The sequence below is a fragment of the Lycium barbarum genome, chromosome 8 (genome assembly GCF_019175385.1).
Source record: "Lycium barbarum isolate Lr01 chromosome 8, ASM1917538v2, whole genome shotgun sequence".
NCBI classification, from domain to species: Eukaryota; Viridiplantae; Streptophyta; class Magnoliopsida; order Solanales; family Solanaceae; genus Lycium; species Lycium barbarum.
Window position 1 is genome coordinate 562,059 of NC_083344.1, and position 15,563 is coordinate 577,621.

General features: G+C 36.1%; 2 protein-coding genes across 9 annotated transcripts; both read left to right on the forward strand.

The window, feature by feature from the left end:
• The first annotated feature begins 1,126 nt into the window (after positions 1-1,126).
• Positions 1,127-13,044, forward strand: LOC132605583 (glyoxysomal fatty acid beta-oxidation multifunctional protein MFP-a-like). 8 transcript variants are annotated; one of them, XR_009569217.1, is made up of 20 exons: positions 1,128-1,335; positions 3,132-3,203; positions 3,284-3,349; positions 3,438-3,491; positions 3,587-3,654; positions 4,054-4,135; positions 5,095-5,150; positions 5,628-5,930; positions 6,004-6,090; positions 6,657-6,831; positions 6,921-7,042; positions 7,753-7,916; positions 7,992-8,246; positions 8,625-8,746; positions 8,836-8,957; positions 9,437-9,585; positions 9,657-9,795; positions 10,202-10,664; positions 11,528-11,663; positions 12,428-13,044. XR_009569217.1 is itself a non-coding variant. In XM_060318717.1 (18 exons), exons 1-18 carry the CDS (start codon positions 1,197-1,199, stop codon positions 10,235-10,237), a joined length of 2,211 nt encoding a protein of 736 aa, XP_060174700.1. In that variant the 5' UTR covers positions 1,128-1,196; the 3' UTR covers positions 10,238-10,709. The 8 variants fall into 8 exon arrangements, 3 of the variants coding, with proteins under 3 accessions (XP_060174702.1, XP_060174700.1, XP_060174703.1); XR_009569221.1 differs by lacking the exon at positions 11,528-11,663 and having other exon boundaries at positions 10,202-10,507; positions 10,619-10,664; XR_009569220.1 differs by lacking the exon at positions 12,428-13,044 and having other exon boundaries at positions 10,202-10,507; positions 10,619-10,664; positions 11,528-11,661.
• LOC132606011 (uncharacterized) lies at positions 12,373-12,816 on the forward strand. The gene has a single exon (XM_060319310.1). The coding sequence runs from the start codon at positions 12,373-12,375 to the stop codon at positions 12,814-12,816; it is 444 nt and encodes a 147-aa protein (XP_060175293.1).
• Positions 13,045-15,563: the final 2,519 nt, after the last annotated feature.

Here is a 15,563-nt window from a genome sequence, read left to right on the forward strand (position 1 = left end):
CGTGTCATTTTTCTATTGGTTGGATTATAAAATTAATTAAACTAATTAACTTTTGCAATATTGACCAGATAGTGCCCCCACCCCCCGACCCGACCCCCCCCCCCCGTGATTTTTTTTTTTTTTTTTTGAAAAAAAAGTTTGACATTTTTTTTTGCACCCCACCCCGCACCCCTACCCCCCAGACGAAAAAAAAATTAATATTTTTGAAAAAAAAAGTTTTGACGTTTTTTTTTGGGTTTTTTTAGCTGGGAGGGGAGGGGGGCGTAGGGTGCGGGGTTTGGGGGAGGGGGAGGGTGCGGGGTGGAAAAAAAAGTCAACTTTTTTTTTTCAGCTGGGAGGGGGGGGGGAGGTGTAGAGTGCGGGGTGGGGTGCAAAAAAAATATTGTTACGCTTCTCAACTTCCTAGTAAAAAGCACAAGTACTGTGAAATGTCTTGATAAATTAAAATGTCTAATGTAATTGAGTTACCAAAAAAAAAAATATCTCACCCTAAAAAACATGGTATATTTTCAACCAAAAATCTAAAAGGCACAATTGTGTAGACTACAATATTTTTTTTGCACCCCACCCCGCACCCCCCCCCCCCCCCACCCCCCAAAAAGCTAAAAGGCACAAGTTGACTTTTTTTCCACCCCGCACCCTCCCCCTACGCCCCCTCCCCTCCCAGCTAAAAAAACCCAAAAAAAATGTCAAAACTTTTTTTTTTTAAAAATATTAATTTTTTTGCGTCGGGGGGTAGGGGTGCAAAAAAAAATGTCAACTTTTTTTTCAAAAAAAAAAAAAAAAAATTCACCGAGGGGGGTCGGGGGTAGGGGGTTGGGGGCACTTGGGTTATCTGGTCAATTAGTTTAATTAATTTTATAAGTCAACCAATAAAAAAATGCCACGTGTTTGACCAGAATATTCTGTTAGCAATAGGGGTATTTTAGACCCAATAGGTGGATGGTAAGGGTATTTGGGGGCTGAAAGGTGGATGAAGGTTATTTTTGCTCCATTTTCAATAGTTTGAGGGTATTTTAGGCCCTTTTCCGAATATAAATTTATCGAATCTTCTATCAAATATGATAGAAAAAATTAATGTCACATATCCCAGCTTATACCATGCAACAAACGAAACGACCCCTTATAGCACAACTAAACAATAACCAGAAAAAATAAATCTAAGACACTGTCACTCTGGAACTGTAACAACTAAAATGTCAAATTCCATGGAGAAGCAACAAAGAACAAACAACGGCAAATCGCCGGACTGGAAAATTCAGTTGGATGTGGGAGAAAATGGGGTAGCTATTATCACTATCAATCGTCCACCTCTCAATCTTCTTTCCGTTGATGGTACTTTTTTTTTATTGGTCTTATATTACATCTAATCTCTTTATTTTTTGAGTTAATGGTTAAAAACTCACATTAACTATCACTTTTTTCGCGAATTTTATATCTTACGTATCAACTGTTCGTTTCGCTACCTAACTATCACCATCTATTTATTAAAATAACTTAAGTAGCTACTTCCCTTTTTTGTTTGTGCCAGAAAGATTTTTATATTTAGTAACTAATATTTTTTTATTTCAAAAAGTCACTCAACTTTATTTTGTAAACAGAAAATTCACTCAACTTATAGTAGGTGAAATGGAATAGTTGAGTGACTTTCTGAGATAATTATCATTCGTCGAGTGGCTTTTTCGTTACAAAATAAAGTTGAGTGACTTTGTGAGATAATTATCATTACTTCAGTGACTTTCTGAGATAACTATCATTTGTCGAGTGGCTTTTCTGTTACAAAACAAAGTTGAGTTGACTTTCTGAGATAATTATCATTTGTCCAGTGATTTTTCCGTTACAAAATAAAGTTGAGTGACTTTGTGAGATAATTATCATTACTTGAGTGACTTTCTGAGATAATTATCATTTGTCGAGTGGCTTTTCTGTTACAAAACAAAGTTGAGTTGACTTTCTGAGATAATTATCATTTGTCGAGTGACTTTTCCGTTACAAAACAAAGTTGAGTTGACTTTCTGAGATAATTATCATTACTCGAGTGACTTCCTGAGATAAAAACTGTTAGTTGAGTGACTTTCTGAGATAATTATCATTACTCGAGTGACTTCCTGAGATAAAAACTGTTAGTTGAGTGACTTTCTGAGATAAAAACTGTTAGTTGAGTGACTTTCTGAGATAATTATCATTATGAGATAAAAACTGTTAGTTGAGCATTTTGAACCAGTGGTAGTGAGTGCGAAAATTTTGAACCAGTGGTAGTGAGTGCGAAATACTATTTTGTGACTCTACCTATAACTCTATGTGACAATTGATGCGAACATAGCTAAACTTACATTTTCTTTGGGAATTATTTCATCATATATGTGGTTCAATCAGAAAGTAGTAGACACACGGCAAATTCAGCTCATTTCCTTTCATATTTGTAGAAAATTTTGAAGCTGCTTCGGAGTAGCGATGGACTCCTTTTGTATTAATTACACTTTCTCAGGGACTGAATTGGAACGATTGGTCATTAGTTGAGTTGTAAGATGTAAATAAATTAAGTTTGTGAATAGAGCCGAACGAACACAATGATTTATTTGGTCAGCGCGAACTAGTTTGGGATTGAGGCGTGGTTGATTGATTGATTAGTTGATTATCTCATTTTATATCAAGTTGTTCGAATTGACGGACCATCACATTACATCTGTATAGTTCGAGCAGAAAGTAAAGGATACACTGCCAATACCTTGCACACTTAGCTTATTTCTTTCATATTTGTAGAAATTATGCAGATTTCTCTGTGTACCACCTGGACTCTTTTTACACTAGTTCCACTTTCTCAAAGTCTGATTGGAATAATTATTAACTAGTTGTGTTAAACGGTGCGGTGATGGTGGGAGGTAGCATATACATGGTGGAATAGTCGAGGTATGTGCAAGCTGGCCCGGTTCAATCATGAATGCTATCACCCTTTTATGTCATGGTTGCTCAAATTACTATCATCCAAGCTTTAGTGGAAACTCTCATCAAACATAGTAGTTAGAGATCAAGTGCTACTCCTTTCTTTGGCATCAACAAACTTATTTACGAAGAAATGATGCTTCTGTGGTTCCCTAGATTATTCATTTGCTGTAATTTGTTATTCTTAGTGGTGTTGAGCTTGAAAGAGAATATTGAGGAAGCTATGCGTAAAGAAAATGTGAAGGCAATTGTCATAACTGGTATGCTTTAAGACTTTTCTCATTTTTCTGAGACTAACTTGTTTTAATTGGTTCAAAGTAACATACTTGTAATGTATCAGGTTCACGAGGAAACTTTTCAGCAGGATTTGATGTAACAGCTTTTGGTGGAAATCAACAAAAAAGGAGTAAGAAAAATCATCATCTGATTAGTTGTTTCTCTCCATATTGATCAGTTATGAGTTCTGTGTCATTTAAAGCCATATTTTTCTTCAGCACAGAGAGAACTGGGGTTTATGTCAATCGAATTTATCACTGACACATTAGAAGGTATCCCTGGAGTATAATGTCTTATGATAAGCTTTATTCTATTTAATCCGTGGAATTATGGTAACCATAGTAATCTTATTTCTTTTGCATCTCAGCTGCAAGGAAGCCCATTGTTGCTGCTGTTGAAGGTCTTGCTTTGGGAGGCGGATTCGAAATTGCACTAGTGAGTGTGTAACAGTTTATTTTAGGATAATATATGCTTCCGTGGGTGTTCTTGTATTCTGTTCTGTTCTGCTCTGGTTTTTCTGCAGAAACAACATAATTCGTTTGTCACTGATGTATCTAGAAGGGCTCAGATAGTTTTGCCTTAAAGTTGGGAGAGCATGCAGTTGTCATTTTTCTATTTAAAGGAATACAAATAGTTAAGAATTGAGGTAATTCTAAATATTTTAGACTGTTAATTTTGTTAAAAATTAGCATGTGACTGACTAAACGGCTTATTTAGCGGGAACAAGATGAAGAAATTTTGATAGAAGTAAACAACTTTTGATGTGTAAGGAGTTTCTTCCCAATTCTTCTAACTACGATTAAATCTTGATTAAATGTTTTATGCATTTGCTAGGCCTGTCATGCTCGCATATCAACCTCTACCTCAAAATTAGGTCTTCCCGAACTTCAGTATGGGATTCTTCCTGGGTTAGGAGGTACCATAAGGAGAAGATTTCTGGATTCCTTGATTCTATTTTATATTATTTACTTGTTTGATTATGACTAGGTGTCATTCAAAGTATTGTGCAAATCTTATGGATGAGAATGAGAGCCATTAAGATGCCACCAAAATCTCCAATTTTGTATCTTATTAATTGAGATATCCTGTTCAGTTGTTCTGATGTTTGAGATTGCATATTACTGTGATGTCATACCCCATAATTTGGAAATTAGTTTACATTATTTAGGTTATGTCATCTTTTTGAGCATTTAGACGAATAAGCGACTGTAAAATTTTTGGTTTGACATGTGTATGACAGTCATTAATGTTTAAAGTCTTCTCATGTCGAATGAAGTTGAGAAGGATGAGACTTCTCTGAGTGGAGATACCCGGGTATTTGTTGGCTACACATGATGCCGCCTGTATGAGAGATCATATCCTTATCAAAATAATGATTGTTGCTCTACATTTTTCGCAAATTTCACAAAAGTTTTGTACATTTTACTGCAAAAAAGAAGTAAGATGTCAATTTGTTATTAAATACACTTGGAATTTAAACAGTAAGCATGACGTAAGCTGCATAATCCTTAAAAAGTTAGCTTAAACCTCAGCTTTTTTGGTCACTGACAAAAGATAATTGGGTACCCTGAAACAATGTCTAGTTGCTTAGAGACATCATGGACCAGGTTAAAATATTGGTACGCTCTAATCATGTGAAACAAATTGTGGGCTCTATTTTCTGGAAACCGCCTTATTTTGCATTCTCCTGTCAGAGAAAGTTTTTATGGGAATACAACTGTTTTTCCTGTTATTTTCTAAAAAAAGGATCCTTCACGTGAAATATGCTGTGTAGAGTATAGATTACATTGGAGCTTGTGCTGCTAAGGTAGAATGGTGATGCTTTTGTCGACAGTTATATTTGATGACTATTCTAAAGTTTTGATTTTTTCTCAGGAACACAACGACTTCCTCGGCTGGTTGGCCTTCCAAAGGCTCTTAAAATGATTCTGGTACAATACCAAATTTTCTGATCACCTTATTTTGATTCCTCTTTATGTTTGGTCTTAGGGGCGACTTATTCACGCTTAACAGATCTAGTAACACAACATATGGTTGACTTGCCTCCGCATCTTCACATTCCTTTCCTTGTTACAGAGTCTCTGTCTAGGGCTGACATAGTGCCCGAAATTGGGGTAAATTGCAGAATAACAAGTTTTCTTGACTTCTTTCATTCCTATCATTTCCTTGTCAATTTGGAAAGTGGCCAAGAAAAGCCAGAGGATAGATAGGCTTTAACATGTCCATTCTTAAAATAGCAGCGTGACTATAGCAAAGTGAGGTACCAGACAATCAACACTTTTCAAAGCAAGCAGATCTCGTCTAACCAACATTCGCCATCACTTCCTCAGATGAATGCTATTATTTATCTCTTTGGAGCTTTTGTCTCCCGATGTTCTAAGCAGGTTTCCTTTATAAATGGTTGCCAGATGTCCAAGCGGGTAAGTGGAGAAGTAGCTTGCAATATGCGCCTTGTGGATGCCATATCTCCACCAGATCAGTTGCTTGGATCAGCATGTCAATGGGCTTTGGATATATTAGAATGTAGAAGACCATGGTCTATCAATCTTTTCAGAACTGACAGATTAGCACCTCTGGCCGAAGCTAGGACATTGCTAAATTCTGCCAGAGCTCAGATCCAGAAACAAAATCCAAATGTTATCCACCCCTTGGTTTGTATTGATGTCATTGAACATGGCATTCTTTGTGGTCCTCGTAATGGACTATGGAAGGTGACGTACTCTTCGTGTTCTTTCTTTGCAATGACCGGCTAAATGGAATCAGCAATGACTTGTCTTATGGCAGGAAGCAGAAGCTTTACATGAACTTCGACAATCTGATAGTTGCAGGGGCTTAGTGCATGTATTCTTTGCGAAACAAAGCACTTCAAAGGTTCAAAAAGAACTATTATGTTCTTGAGTGTTTATATAGTAAAAGTATATGGGATTGTTTAAAGTTGGAAAGTGAGACTTCTTCTCTAGGCATTTCAAAGGTTCAGAAAGATCTAATGTGTTCTTGACTGTTTGTAGAGTAAATGTATCTGGGATTATTTAAAATTGGAAAGTGAAACTTCTTTTCTCTCTTATTTAGAAAAAGAAAATTAAATTCCCTTACATTGATGCTATGATGATTAAGTAAAATTGCTTATGAGAACACTGCTACCTCAACAGAAATCTTATTTTTGGTTCAAACGGACATAGTCTGCATCATGCAAAGGTAGAAAAGTTGTAGAGGATTTTACAACATTCAGATTCTTATAGCGCCTTCAAATCAGAATTTATGTGTTCTTTCAATTTTCTAGGTTTGGAGACTCTTGAGGTCAATAACAATTAATGCTTCTCTATTCTTGTGATTCTATTCCTGACCTTTGTACCATATGATTTAACATGGCTTCTGTGGCTGCACTTCTCTCATTCTATTTTTTCTTTGTTGATCGTTCTACATATTTACTGTTTCAGATTCCTGGGATTACTGATATGGGATTGCGACCGAGGAAGATTAACAAGGTCGCCATACTTGGTGGGAGCTTGATGAGTTCTGGAATAGCAATAGTGCTGTTACTTGCAAACCATTATGTAATCATGAAATATATAGATCAGAATTCTCTGCAGAATGGCATTGACAGAGTTAAAGGTGAGAAGTAATTGAGAGGTCCCCTTAATAACTCTTAGATTAGTTCAGTGAAGGTTTCACCATTTGAAAAATGTTTGTTATCTTTCCAGCCAATTTGGAAGGGCATTTTAAGCAAGGAAGGATGACTCAAGAGCATTATAGAAAAACGTGCACTCTTTTAAAGGGTGTTTTGAGCTATGATGGCTTCAAAGACGTGGACCTAGTCATAGAGGTTGGTTGTTGTAGGATTTTTGAGAAGCATTACACTGAATCGCTCGGTCAATTCAAATAAATTCTACACTAACCTTTCCTTCCTTCGTTAAAGCTACAGTTTTTTGTCAGTGTGCTACTGATTAACAAGCAAATACATTATTTTTGTCCAGATTTTGTGTTTTTGGAGATAGTGATAATCACCAACCGATCAAATATTTATCCATATCTATCGAAATTTTGGCCCTAGTGAAATCTTTGATCTATTGCATTGGAGTGATGCTGGGAAATTTGGGCCAATCTATTGGGGCCTAGTGAAATTTTCACTAGGACTTGGCGATGAGGAAAATCTTAGTTCATTCCAAAAGGAACTACTTGACAAAAATTCATTGTCTCATCTTATCTTTGGAAGTAAAAGTCAGCTAGCAAGTTGTTCTTAGTTCACCCTGATGTCGCATTCAGAAGCAGCCTTTTATCCAGTCTGTCGGCTGTTAACTTTGAGCTTGATCTTGTCTGGTAGTCATGTTAATGTTCTATCATGAAAAATGCCCGATTTCTAAGTACTTCATGAGTCACGAAAGGCTGAAATGAATGAGATGTCTAGATAAATAGGACTGAACGGAAAATGACACCATGCATATTTGTTGCAGATTACTTGTAAAACGACAATGATAATCATCAGATCGACTAAGATGCAGACTTCTCATATTTGTTCTTCTTCTTGATTAATAGGATGTGCCTGACGTCGTCTCCTTGAAGCAGCAAACTTTTGCTGATCTGGACGAGTGCTGCCCCCCTCACTGCATTTTTGCTTCAAATACTTGTACAGTCAACTTAGATTTGATTGGAGAAAGGATGAAACCATGTAGGGAGATTGTTGGGATCCACCTTTTTAGGTATAGGTGAATCAATCAATCCTCGTATATCTGCTGTGACAGATGAGTTAAGTCTTGTTTGTAACTTGACTGCAGCCGACCCTCTGTCACTGATCTCCTGGAAATTGTCCGCACAGAGAGGACATCCCCTCAAGTCATTGTCGATCTGTTAAACTTTGGAAGGAGGATTCAAAGGACTCCTATTGTAGTTCGGAATTTTACAGGTTTTGCAGTCAGACGTATGTGCTTCCCCTACTTGCAGGCAGCGATGCTTCTCGTGGAACATGGTGCTGATGTGTATCAGATTGATAAGGCTCTTGCTAGCTTTGGGATGAAACTGGGTCCATTTAGGTGCATATTCCACTCAACATCCTATGAATGTCAAAAGATTTTATCGAACTGTGCTTGTCAGTAGAACCCTCAGTTTCTCCATACAGCTGAACTGATAATAAAAGAAAATATGAGTTCATACAGGTTTAACAGACAGCTACCAAAATGTTTCAGAAGTAAAGGGCGTATAGATTCAAAAGCTGATCACACAGAAGGAGAAGCTTATTTATGTAAATACTAAATAATGGTCATATGACACAAATTTCTCATGTGGATAATCCACTGTTGATGAATGTGATCTTCAGGATATTTTCTCTTATAATGTTCCACTTGGAGTGCAAGACATCTTCTGTTGTTACTTCCATTTCTTTTGGGTGATGTTGGAAATGTCAACTGCAGAATGGTTGATCAAGATGGGTTTCAGTCTGCAACTGTGCAGGATGCGAAATTCCTTGAGACTTTTCCAGACAGATCTTGCAAATCAAATTTGATTCCAATCATGAGGAAAAATAACCGTGAAGGTAATGTACACTTCCTTCTTGTCATCAGGACTTAGATTGGATTTGTCATCAGATTTTCTTGAATTTCTCACCAATGGAATTTGTACCAGGTGAATCCAATTGCCAAGGCTTCTACACATACAATGACAAGGGTGAGGCAAGCCCAGATCCCAAAATATCAAAATATATAGAAATGGCGAGAAGTATGTCTGGTATCACCATTAAATCAAAGGTCTTCATCTCTCTCTCTCTCTCTGCTACTCATTTAACTATGTCTTTTTGGTCCGTCGATCGAGAGTTCTCTAGTTACCTTCCTACTGAACTTATTTTGTAGAAAGCAGGTGCCTTATTGCTGTGTACTTTTGTTGGTTCACTGCAATTTAATCCAGTTTGTGTGTTATGTCATTCTTGGCTGCATTTTTATAGTCTTCCGTAGGTGGAGATGCTTATAGAATTTTCTTCCTGCATTGGTAGCTTGCGAGCAGTTCAACCTGTGTTTATTTGTTGACTGTTGTCTATTTGTTCTTTCATGATTGTAGATTTGATAAATGATCCAAATTGTTTGAATGCCAACATTGTAGTTAGAGTGCATATAATGCATTTTCCATATATCATATGAACTAAATATAATTTTAAAAAGGTCTTTGAATGCTTCCTTTCTATATATCAATTTATGACTGTCTGCACATCTGAACAATCATCTTGGAACAGTTGGCAACTTTGTCTGACGGAGAAATTGTTGAGATGATTCTTTTCCCTGTCCTGAATGAAGCATGTCGGATGATATCTGAGGCAATTATAGTGAAATCCTCTGATCTTGATGTTGCTTCTGTTATGGGTATGGGGTTCCCCGCATACAGGTATTTTTGCTTAGAAGTCATCTCTTACACCGTGACGATTCATACACTAATTGTAATGTTGATGAAATCAGGGGAGGCATAATTTTCTGGTCTCACTCTGTTGGCTCCAAATATATTTGCTCGAAACTGGAAGATTGGTCGAAGGAGTATGGAGAGTTTTTCAAGCCTTGTGCATACTTAGTCGAACGAGCTTCCAAGAAATCTTCTTTGGTGAGAAATGTTAATTTTCTTGCACCCCTCGGCTCAAGAGAAAGTATGGCAAAGAAAATGCCAGATAAGGACAAGCAATTCAAAGCAGTATGGAAATGAAAATATCGAAAGCGAGAAAACCATGATAAACAATCTGGATCCTAATAACAGAATTCTAAAACTTTATTTTCTTATGCATGCACATTAGTAGACCAACATCAGTTGATTGCTTTCTTGTGGAGGTAAGTTCTGATAACATAATGGGTTCCAGTTAATTATTTTGCTGATAATACAAAAACGCAGTTCATTTCGCAGAATACTTAGTATCGGCTCTGTTGCTGTTATGTTAAGAATTCAGCTATCAGCGTTGTAACACATAAATGGAGATTGTTCTTTTCCTAATCGGGGAGTTTCATTGTGTCTACAGGGTATGCCAATTAAGCAGGCCAAGTCACCTTTGTAAGATTGTGATGATGACAACAAAACATCATTCTGATACGCGGTTCATATGTCAGATATTTGTGCAATGTCAGTGTAAAGTTTCGTGCTAGCTGGGATGTATCCTCACAATTCCAGTTGCTCGATCTGTATGTATCATTCACTTAACGGGGTCATAGTGACCGAGAGTGCAGTTATGTTTGTATAATGTCTCATGGATAGAGCTTGCACTGGATGGATGTAGATGAAAAGTAAGATGGTGCTGATCACTGCATTAAGTATTCATGTAATTCAGGTGAAGTTTGTGTTCTAAAACTGTCAATCTACAATGTTATTTTTTAGGTTTTCTTCATGTCTAAGTCAAGCAGTATCTACTTTAGATGTTTACAACCGTCTTTGTGTGCAGTGGCGGAGCCACTCTTGTCCAAGGGGTGTCAATTACAATGTGATAGGTAAAATTTGTTTATTAAATGTATAATATACTATATGTTGAATCCCCTTGGCTTCTCGGTATGCTTGCTTCTTTATATTTGACACCACTCAGTGAATATCCTGCTCCGCCCCTATGTGTGTGTGTGGTTTTTGGTAAAGGCAATAATACTTCTAGATTTTATTTTTTTACTATTTGAAGGATTTTATGTAGTGATCTCCAAAATTGTGAGGTCATCTGTACTTTCATCTACATCAATTCTGCCTTTTCCCTGTTCATTGAGTTTGCAAGATGACTCAAAGTTTGGATACTTGAAACTATTATTAAGCTAGTTGAATTGAAACTATAGATAGGATTCACTACTGGAATAGCAAGTGATTACCTTGGTAACAATAACAAATTGCACTTCTTTAGAATAGTTGTTGGCACATCACCTGCTTCATAATTTTTTTTAAAAAAATGATTACTAGAATAAGACAGAAAAAGGGTGTTAGTTTGGTCAAGCAGAATTTTTGGTAATAACTGTGAAATTACCATTGCAACAAGAAACCTTTACAAACTAAAGAGCATCTAGTGTCACCACCACCTTCCAGGAAGAGTGCAGCGAGCATCTAGACCTCAATCAAAACAGAAAACCAGCAACTAGTTACAAAGTCTAAGCATCAAATTTGGGCAACTATGAGCTCTTTTTGAGCAGTATAACATATCTATCCTCTCTCTAATCTCCTTTTGAATATGCGTAGTGGCAAAACTTGTATTTACAGTCATGTTTCTGAATATCTGCCAATTTCTAGCCTGCCATGTATGGTAAATCATGGCACTATACAAAGCTGCAACTATTTCCTTATGAAATTTCTTCCATCTTCTCCTTTGGATCCAATGAAGGCACTGCAGGACTCTACTCTGCTGGAAGTGAACTCCTGCCCAAGTATGGATCTTTCCTTTTAATTCTGAGAACCAACCACATCTAGCAAACAAATGCAGCTGACTCTCTGTTTCATCCTCATCACACAAGCAACATGTAAGCTCATCAACATGGATGTTCAATCTCTGCATTCTTGCTTTTGTAAGCAGCCTACTTTGTGAAGCAAGCCATAAAATCATTCTATGCTTAGGCACCATCACTGAATTCCAAATAAGTCCTGCTTCTTTCACTTTAGGAAACTGACCAATCAAGGCAATGTAACTCCTGGACACTGAATAATTTCCAGAGGGAGTTAGCTGGTATATACCCCTATTGTACCACTGCATCATCTGCTCTTTTAGTGAGTTCAACTTTCTCCAATACCAGCTACTGTCAGCAGCTGGCACATGATCCCAGATTTCCACATCTGTTTTTATATAAATTCCATGCACCCACCTAACCCAGAGTAAGTCCTGTTTGGTAGCCAATTGCCACAATAATTTTCCAACAGATGCAATATTCCAGGTAGTGCAGTAGTATGTACTCGGTAAATTAGGTGGGAGATGCCCATTATTGAAAACAATTATACTAATTGAGGAAGCTTATAAATCCTGTAAAGTATGTTAAATGTGTTTACTAGTCTTGTCCTTTAGTCATGAGTTTGGTACAATGATTGACATTATCCTCTTAAAGAATTGTTAAGTAGGAAAAGAGCATCAACCTGCATGTGGCCTAACTGGCAAAATCAATCAAACGAACATGCCATCATACCCATGAACTAATCATCTATAAACCATAACTTTTTTGTTCAAACTCAAGAATACCCATGTCTTTAGCAAGCATTTCCTTGTTTCTCCTCTTCTTTACTGCTGCTGTTTCAGCAAATGAGAAGCCCTCAGCCTATGAAGAGCTCCAGCACTATGACTTCCCAATTGGCATTCTTCCTAAAGGGGTGATAGGCTATGAGTTGAACCCAAAAACCGGCGAATTCTCGGCGTATCTCAATGGCTCATGTAATTTCATGTTGAGTTCATATGAGCTATATTACAAGCCTGTGATAAGAGGAGTTATATCCAAAGGCAGGCTCAGGAAATTGAGTGGTGTTAGTGTTAAGGTTGTATTGCTATGGCTTAACATTGTGGAGGTTAGGAGGAGAGGTGACAATCTCCAATTCTCAGTTGGGATTACTTCTGCAAATTTTCCTATTAGGAGCTTTGTGGAATGCCCTCGTTGTGAATGTGGGCAAAAGCTCCTCGTGTCTTCCTCGTAGAGTCTATCAGTGGCGTGTGCAAAATTTTATGTAAATAGTATCGGTCTATTATTACAACTCGTCTTGTTAAGGGGATTAGTTCTGGGGTTATCGGGTTCTAGAACTATACTTTCTATTCAAATTTGATGTTTACTTATTTTCTTTTAACCGATGCCACCATATCAAAAATGTGGATGTTGTAATTTTTGCCACCATATTGTATATGTGCCTATTGTTTTCTGAAACAAACATTATTCGCACGTACACATACACACACACAAAAAAAAATGTTGTTGTATATGTGCTTATATTATAGTTTGATATCTTCTGAAGTTAAGTTGCTGAACTAGGACAAAAGGTAACGTGCATCATCAATTTTCTTCACAACATAAAAATATAAGCAATGTATTTTGTCTTTTCTTTTAGAATCAATAGTTTAATAGATAAGAGTATATATAGTGGACAAGGTAAAAGCTAGTTGTCACTATCTGTCTTATTAAGTTTTAAAATACGTGCGTCATCTTGGCTCATACTAATAAATCAATCAATTACGCTTCAGTCCTAATTAGTTACGTGTGATCTTTCCTATCTATTCAGCTATATTTAGGGCCATTTCAAGCATTCAAAGAATTTGTCGTAGTGGGAATTATTTTCATGCTAGTTTGACCTATTGCAACTTTCTTCCTTTATCCAGACTTGAGATGAGCCTTGATTAATGCTCAATTAGGTGTCTCATTATTGTGTTATATTATAATTCATGCATTAGGACGCCTCTTGTAATCAAACTATTTTTATATAAATTATCGTTCTGTCAAATGGTTGTCCTTCATTTAAATTGAGACATGTCTTGATTCGAAGCTCACGTAGGCGCTTGACACGACTTAATTAAAGTGTACAACAATTACAATAATTAAGTCTCTAACATTCTAAACAAGTTCATGTCTATTATAATATGCTTCCTTATCATCTATATCTTTCTATTTAAATTCATCTAAATGCATGAACACAACATCTCAACTTATAGTGTCAGATATTATAATTTAGACTATTGTGGTGAAGTAGTGCACGTCACAGTTCACTAACTATTTTCGATGTAACATGTTTAATGTTTTTTCCATGCTATGTTCGTTGTATACTAGCATTGATCGAATTTGGTGTTGACATCAATTTCACTAATTATACACCAAAAAGAAAAATCCACGACACTATGACAATGACACATAACGAGTTTTGTGAAGTGTCTCTTGTGATTTAATAACACTTGTTTCCACTATTATATTATAACTAAGCAAAAATACTTCGAATCTTTTATCAATCTCCTAGAGGACAAAAATGGCGTTTCCCATTTCTGAAGAAAAAGTATTTGACGTGTTGTCAAAGGTTGTGGTGGAGCAATAAGTACCTCTCTATTCTTAATTAATGATTTTGATTTCGAGCCCAGGAAATGGTGTGACATTTGGTAGAAAGCGCTTTACTCCACATTAAGAGTTTCCAATGTGAATCCGAATTAGTCGGACTCCAAAACAAATATTCAACATGGGGTGAGAATACTATTAACGGGTCCGGCCAAATTCAAGGAATTAATAGGTGGTTAAGTAATTGAATATGCACTGTTTCGACTAATTTATGCATAAATATGATTAGGCAAAGATTAAGCCAAGAATGACTCAATGCTATTTCTGGCAATTCATTCTGACACGACATTAGTTAATACGGATTAGAAATATATGCACAGACGATGTAAAAGAAATTTTGCACTATCAATGTAGTTTAATCTTTATAGTGGGTTACATACTCTTATTTTTCAGAAACACTAATTTCAGGTGTCTTTTGTATGTTGGTATCTATAATTATCCTTTTAATGTGATAATCTAAAAGTCCTTGTAAACTATTGCTTTTAACATGTCTGGCCAAATTCAAGAAAATGATAGGTGCATGATAAAATGAGGAATGCTTATATCCATAATTTAAGTAAGTGGAATATGCACTATTTCGACTAATTTATGCATAACAAAATGACTAGGCAAAGATTAATGGCCAAGAATGATTCAATGTTGTGACATGTCCTTGTTAGTACCGTTTCCCATCTGTTTTTTGCCTAATCAAGTATTAGGTTTAGACCTTAGTATATGACCTAATGTTTAATAAAATGAATATCAATTTTGAAAATAGGGGCAGATGCACGTAGGATTAAGCGATGTGATGTCACACCGCTTAGTCAGAAATTTTTACTTGTTGAATAAAATTAACTCTAAACCAATGACACAAGGCCTATGTGTTAGCTAAAATGATAGAAGTTAATATGATGTTCATTCAAGTAAATGATAGAAGTTACTATGATGTTCATTCAAGTAATTTGCTTATCTTTTTTTTTTTTAAAATATCAGCACCACTTCAAAAAAAATTATACAGGTCACTGTTTCGAAACTATGGTTCAAATTCAAGTAAAATTAAAAAATACAACTGCCTCCGTCCCAATTTATATAGGGGAGTCTGATTGGGCACGAAGTTTAATAAATATGGAAAGACTTTTAGAACTTGTAGTCTAAAATAAGCCTGAGATATTTGTATGATTGTAAATAATTTCATTAAGAGTAAAAGAGAAATTTTGAAGTTGAGTTATTTCTAAATATAAAAATGTGTCATTCTTTTTTGACGACTAAAAAAGAAATAGTGTCAGATAAAATGGGATGGAGGGAGTAGTTAATTTTTTTTTCCATTTGTCTAAATTTTGGTGAATGAAATTGTCCGATTACAATCTTAATTAA

What these genes read in the sequence shown, in the direction of transcription:
- LOC132605583 (XM_060318717.1), top strand. Translation starts at nt 1,197, where the DNA reads ATGTCAAATTCCATGGAGAAGCAACAAAGAACAAACAACGGCAAATCG. An exon ending in ACGTGGACCTAGTCATAGAG is followed by an intron (nt 7,043 to 7,752) that starts GTTGGTTGTTGT and finishes CTTGATTAATAG; the next exon opens with GATGTGCCTGACGTCGTCTC. An exon ending in CTTCCAAGAAATCTTCTTTG is followed by an intron (nt 9,796 to 10,201) that starts GTGAGAAATGTT and finishes TTGTGTCTACAG; the next exon opens with GGTATGCCAATTAAGCAGGC.
- LOC132606011 (XM_060319310.1), top strand. Translation starts at nt 12,373, where the DNA reads ATGTCTTTAGCAAGCATTTCCTTGTTTCTCCTCTTCTTTACTGCTGCT.